The sequence below is a fragment of the Rhinichthys klamathensis genome, unplaced genomic scaffold (assembly GCF_029890125.1).
Source record: "Rhinichthys klamathensis goyatoka isolate OS25496 unplaced genomic scaffold, OSU_Roscu_1.1 h1tg000163l_1, whole genome shotgun sequence".
NCBI classification, from domain to species: Eukaryota; Metazoa; Chordata; class Actinopteri; order Cypriniformes; family Leuciscidae; genus Rhinichthys; species Rhinichthys klamathensis.
Genome location: NW_026606696.1, coordinates 192,102 through 198,907, shown reverse-complemented (window position 1 = coordinate 198,907; position 6,806 = coordinate 192,102). Strand labels below are relative to the sequence as shown.

Here is a 6,806-nt window from a genome sequence, read left to right as displayed (position 1 = left end):
TGTAAAGAAGAAGAGTTTTCTTGGTCCAACTACCTAAAAATCACCAGATCACAAGCCGCACCGAAAGAGTTGTTTTCTGGCTCAATCAAAGTAAGTCATAAAACCGTTGATTGAATCTCTATTGCAATTTCCTACTAAACCAAGAACGGTCTGAACAAAGGCCTTGTTTTCTCATTGTGCAGTCTGAGACAGACTGTGGGTTTGAGGTGGGGATGAAGTTGGAGGCTGTCGACCGCATGAATCCCTCTCTCATCTGTGTTGCAACAGTAACAGACAAAGTGGGCAACCGTTTTCTGGTTCATTTTGATAACTGGGATGACACGTATGACTACTGGTGAGTTACAACGACTCCTCAAGTCTTTGGGCCCTATTTTACCGATCGGTAACACTTTAGAATACGGTTCCTTCGTTAATGAATAACTACACAAGAACCAATGAGTAACACAATATTAACAATCTAGTAACTATTATTAACTAACAAGAAACTCTGATTAACAAACTAGTAAGTAATAGCGCACACACAGATGAAAGTGGTACTTCATACTTATATGGGAATTACTAATTATTTGGATCCGTATTCTAAAGTGAAGATCCTGGGAACTAACTAGTAATGACTCGAGTGTTACTACATGATCTAGTCATGATTTGTGCAACCAAACACAAAAGTAATTTCAAGCGTTTGAGATTTTTGGTGAACTTTTAAATAGTATACTTTTAGATAATTTCTTTAGAAGTATGTAGTAACACTTGAGTCATTACTAGTTACACACACACACACACACACACATATATGAGCTAGGAGACATACATAAAAACATATTTTTTGGGGGGGTAGGTCAAACATTAAAATAACTGTATATGGTATTTGGGTGGCTGAGGACTCAATATGTTTCAGTACTCACCGTGACTCGAGTGATTCAATGCCAGTCCAGAGGAATGCCGGAAAATTGCCCACAGGACAAGTAAGGTCCCGACAACTGCATTTAAAAATCCATTTCTTTAAAATTATTCAGTTGATAAATAGACAGCATAAGCCAATTATTAACAGCTTTCCCAAATCATAAGTCTGCTATGCTATTACATATTGATAATGTAAACCACCTTGTGTATTCGTTTACAGTAGCAGTTAACATGTTAATGTAGTGCTAGTCATTTGTCCTGAATTGGTTATTTATTAGTTTTGCATTAATTATGAAACTTTTTCAGTAGTTCTCTGGGAAGTTAGTTAATTAACTAATAATATTGATTAGTTAATAGTAAAGTACCACTTTCATCTGTGCGCTATTACTTACTTGTTCGTTAATCAGAGTTTCTTGTTAGTTAATAATAGTTACTAGATTGTTAATATTGTGTTACTCATTGGTTCTTGTGTAGTTATTCATTAACGAAGGAACCGTATTCTAAAGTGTTACCTACCGATCTAAGCGCATGGTCTAAAGAGCACGGCACAAGTGCACTTATGGCGTGTCCGAATCAACTTTTGCTAGTTTAACGACGGGGAAAATGTTCGGTGCTCCCGGCGCATGGTCTAAAAGTGTTGTCTCTTTTCTCTCAATTAGTAATGGGTGTGTTTTGGGCGTAACGTGCAATAAACCAATCAGTCTCATCTCCCGCAACTGGCGAATCATGGCGGATTCGCTATTTACATGGCGGAATTTGCAAGCGGAAAGACTGAACGCTTCTCTAGCGAGGAAACGGATCTGCTCGTGCGCGAGGTTAAAGCGCAAGCAGACCATCTACGGGACAACGTGTGTTGTGGACCCGCCTATAGGCGCACATTACTAGCGCGCTCTTTAAATAACAAAAAGAAAATACTGCGCTATTGACTTTAGACCAGGTTTTTGTTGGTCAATGGCTCAGTCTATTTCAGTTTCCTTAAAATAGCAACGCGTCAACAATGGGCCTGAACACACCTCGTTTTCAGACCAGCAGACCATGGGATACAGATGGGCACAAATGCATTTGCTCTTTAAACAACGTGGTGGAGGACGTGAAAATGGTTACTGCGTCAGGCTGAAACTAGAAAAAAAACTTGCGTCGCTGCATTGCGCCGGGTGTATGATTGGGCCCAAGATATGATAGTCCTGTGTGAAATGAATAGTTTTGTTATTCAAAATGAAGTAGTAATATTTTGAGTTTCCTCATGTCGTAGGTGTGATGCCCGCAGCCCGTACATTCATCCCACTGGCTGGTGTCATGAGAGAAGCCTCCCCCTGACGCCTCCACAGGGTAACTCAGAGACATCACACCCATCATATCCATTACACCCATCACACCCATCATCCATTGTGAGATGTAAATGTCTTTGTTACAAAAAGGCAGAAAATTATGTAAGCTGCATTAATGTCTCAGTGTTAGGGTTAGGGATGTACAATTTGTTTCACAATAGTAATGTTTTTACTGTTTGTTTGAAGCATAAGAGACTTCTTTCATAAACATAACAAATCTTACCGACCCCAATCTTTTAACCTGTAATACTCAAGTCTGCTTACTTTTTATATAACACTGGCTCAATGTGTTCTTCTCCCGGCAGATTATCCTGACCCTGACAGGTTCTCGTGGGAGAGATATTTGGAAGAGACGGGCTCAACAGCGGTCGCTGCTGAAGCATTCAGAGTGGTGTGTTACATCTCTCAATCCTTTAAAATAGTATCAAATGATCTTTGGTTTAGATCTATGCCAGTCAATAACTGAAAGGGCTCATGACATGAGAAATCAGGTTTGCCTTTAGTGCTCACTTCTGGCCCGAGATCTTCCTCTCCACTCACCGCCGTTGCCAGCATCACTGACTCCGCCTCGCTCTATTTTTAGGAGGTAAGGTGGTCAATTTGATGTGCCCCATTCCTGTATGTTCGAATTACCTCCTAATTGAGATCCCCAACTCGTCGTGTGACCTCAAAGGGTCCTTGCCACTTGGCGAGTAATTTTGAACTAGAAGTTGGGAGCAATACAAGTACTCCCAGTGCAAATTCACGCAATCTTGTTCCCCTGTCATATAACTGGCTCTGTTTGTCCTGGGCCTGTTACAAATTCTCCGTAGAGAGCCGCCCAAAAGTGTGGAGTTTTGTTCTCAGGTCCAGCACATACGGAATTTCACTTCTGCTCTCTGAAGGTCCGTCCTCCCAAGCCTCTCTCTGGATCAGTCACCAGTGGTCCCGGCTCAGCTTCTCCCGCCTGAACGACCGCCCCCTTTCCCCGCTCTCCCGATTTCCAAGAGACATCCACACATAAATGCCCCAATAACTGACTTAAAGTGGGCCAGTTTGTCCCCAAAATTAGCAGATGTCTGAGGTGCGGGCTAACTCCGACCTCCACACTATGCTTTTGCCCCTGAAATTGAATAACAGCCAACATTAAGGGATAATTCCCCACATCCCCAAGCACACACCACACCTTAACCATGCAGCTCTTATCCAATGCCTCCGGTTGTATCAGGCTTTGATGGATGGAGGTTTGGTTGCATCCTGAATCCACCAAAGCCGGATAGGTATCCCCCTTAATACTCACGGGTATTTGGTACAACCTAGCTTGATCGGGGGCAGCCTTTGGGGTGTCCGGAACCCGGATCAATGTCCCGACCTCCATTATCAGACACAATCTACAAAGTCTCTTAGACTTCCCCGCCGCCCTAGTGGCAGAAAGAGGTCAAGGAATTGTCATGGAGAGAGCGGAGGAACCGAAGCTGAGGTTGGACTCGGCTGGCCCAATCCAGCCCCTCTCCGCAGGCCCACTCCTGGCCCACTCCTCCATTTGGGCTGACCACGAGATGGGAACTGCCCTCTGGTTCTTGGTGCAGGAACCGGCCTATATGGAGAGGGAGAGAGAAGGGAAGGGAGAGAGAGAGAGACAGAAGGTAGAGTTTTGCCGACCCCAGGGCACGCCACCATCTGGTCCTCCGCCAATTAGATGGCCTGGTCCAGCGACGCCGGGCGGTGGCACTGGACCCATTGCACGGTCTTCTTTGGCAGCCGCGAAATAAACTACTCCAGCACTACTTTGTCAATAATTTGCTCGACGTCGCTTCCCTCGGCCATCAGCCATCTGGAGCTGTTGAGCCATCACGAAGGGTCGGCCCGTTGAAGGATGGCTCGTCTCAGGTCGTCGTAGACCAGGAGGTTCTGAACTGGCAGCTGCTGTGCATCTATCTGCGCCACTCCAGACAGTAATGGAATGAGGCGCACCGGCCAGTTCAATCGAGGCCATCCACATGCCTCGGCGGACCTTTCAAAGAGGTCAAGAAAGGCCTCCGGGTCGTCCTGCGGACCCATTTTGTTGAGGGGCACGTGAGTGGGCGGGGGCGGAACAGATGGTGTTTCCACGGCCCGAACCTCCCGGTCCATCCAGCTCCGGAACAGCTCGCAGGACCTGGTCGTCGCTCATGTCCTGCAGCTCCTGATGATGTTCTTGATGCAGTCTGAATAACCTCCGCAAATGGCGAAACTGACGGGGATTGTATGATAGCGGTGGCGGATTGTATGATAGCGGTGGCGGTGGCGGATCTTCTTCCTCCCGGGTTTCGGCACCAGTGTGATGATTTCAGTGTGAGGAAGGAAGGAGATGGGGTCAGCTGACTGAGACTTGTGCGTTCTAATAAAAAATTCGAAGAAATCACAAACAAAAGGTTGCGAATAAACTCTTTCACTGCAGCACTTGGGTTTCCAGTCACTCAGTTCTCAGACATGCACGAAGTCCCAGTCCAGTCTCTCTCTCAGTCTGTATCCATTTCCGGTTGTTATCCTGTCTCTCCATGCCAATTACTGAAACAAGACACAGGTGTTTGTCATTTGCACTTGACCTACTTACGCACCACTCGTCTCCTGCCTCTCTTTCTCCTCGCTGAACCACGCCCCCCTCGCCACAGTGAACCTCCAGGAATATATTCAAATAATTAAAAAGAAAACTCTATGTCATGACCCCTTTAATTGTTAGGTTAGTAAGACTTGATGAAATCTAAAAAAAAAATCTGATTGAAACTATCGTATTCTGTTACAAAATATACTGATAACTGTATTTAAACTATTTCCTTCAGCAAAATAAAGCCAGGCTTAGGATTGCATTGGAAAGCTGATTTCTCTTGTATGTTTGCGTAGCGTCCTTCCCACAGCTTCCAGTTGCAGATGAAGCTGGAGGCGGTGGATAAGAGGTGTCCGGGCCTGATCCGCGTGGCTACGGTGGAGGAAGTGGACACTTACAGAATAAAGGTGTGTGAGAAGCTGCCAGCTTACAGCTATGCTGCTGTAATCAAATAACTAAAGTTAATCTAGGACATTATCGTTTTTTCATTTAATGTCTCATAAAAACCCAGTAGAAATACACACTCCCGTTGAGAAGTTTGGGGTCAGTAAGATTTTTTACGATTGTAAAAGAAGTCTTTTTGCTCATCAAAGCATTTATTTGATCAGAAATACGGTAAAAAAAAAGTAAAAGATTATTACAATTAAAATAACAATTTTCTATGTGAATACTGTATATAGTATAATGTAATGTATTCCTGTGATCAAAGCTGTATTTTCAGCATCATTACTCCAGTCTTCAGTGTCACATGATCCTTCAGAAATCATTTTAATATGATGATCTGATGCTCAAGAAACATTTATGATTTTTATCAATGTTGAAAACAGTTGTGCTGCTTCATATTTTTGTGGAAACCATTTTTCCCAGGATTCTTTGATCAATAGAAAGTTCAAAAGAACAGCATTTATTTGAAAAAGAAATGTCTTTACTGTCATTGCTGATCAAATGAATGCATCCTTGCTGAATAAAAAGAAACATTTATTTAAAAAAAAATCTTACTGACCCTTGACTTATAAATGGCAATTTATGTCAACCAAATGACTATTTAAAGTATGAAAAATATAAGTTAAAAGAGTAAATAAGTTTTGCTGAAGCATTGCCTATCAACACACCAACAAATTGTAACATTTGTGCTAACAGAGCATGTAATGCCACATGACATTCATTTATAGTGGTACTCACGCTAACAACTCACTGAATCACACTCCAGAATATCTTTATTATTACTTTTTACATCAGAAATATTACACATTCTCTACACAAGGTTTTTGAGAGGCCAAATTGAGTCCAATAGTAGGACATGTTTCCAGAGAATATATCCACCTTTTTCCTAAGCTCCATGGGGCTTTGCGCGCATTATGTGTGTAACTTCCATTAAACAGTAAACAACCAGCGAAAGCTTCACTCTATGAACGCAGTAATAAGCTTCTTTTTTTAAAACTGGGTACAATGAGATGACATTATTCTTACATTCGAACATTAAAAGGACATGTAAACATTAAAAGCAATAACCAATTACTTCCACAGACCATGAATAACCCCTGAATGTTTCCGCAGCAATAATTACTGATGCGTAAATAGGCCTATCACTGTAGTAATATATGTCTCTTTTATGTAACATGTTGACTTAATCAAAAATTCTTATTAACTGGAACATTGATTGATAATATTTCAAAGTGATTTCTGTCATTTTGATAGAAACATTCCAGTAAACATTGCTAACAGGGATTTGTCACGGAATTGTCAGAACTGAGACGAGGATTCAAATGCAGAGGAAATTTATTAGTGACAGGTAGATAAGGTACAAACTCAAAAAGCACTGTGAGCAAGCGGGAAGGAAACACAAGGAACAGGTAACTTGGACAAACGAACCAGCACAGGACTACAAACACAGGGAGGCTAAATAGGGGAACAGACAAAGGAGGGTAATGAGAAGGACAGGTGGGACAAATTAACCAATAATCAGATAACAAGATGGGAGGGGCTAGACAATAGACAGGAGTACATGGCAC

At 42.6% G+C, this 6,806-nt stretch overlaps 1 protein-coding gene across 1 annotated transcript in view; it reads left to right on the top strand.

The window, feature by feature from the left end:
• Positions 1-3: 3 nt before the first annotated feature.
• Positions 4-6,806, top strand: part of l3mbtl1 (L3MBTL histone methyl-lysine binding protein 1) — a gene marked incomplete at its 5' end in the record, with an annotated part of 29,529 nt that continues 22,726 nt past the window's right edge. Inside the window, 5 exons of the mRNA XM_056259063.1 lie at positions 4-90; positions 183-334; positions 2,153-2,229; positions 2,534-2,619; positions 5,091-5,201. Coding sequence (XP_056115038.1) covers positions 4-90; positions 183-334; positions 2,153-2,229; positions 2,534-2,619; positions 5,091-5,201 — 513 coding nt within the window. The remainder of the gene's footprint in view (positions 91-182; positions 335-2,152; positions 2,230-2,533; positions 2,620-5,090; positions 5,202-6,806) is intronic.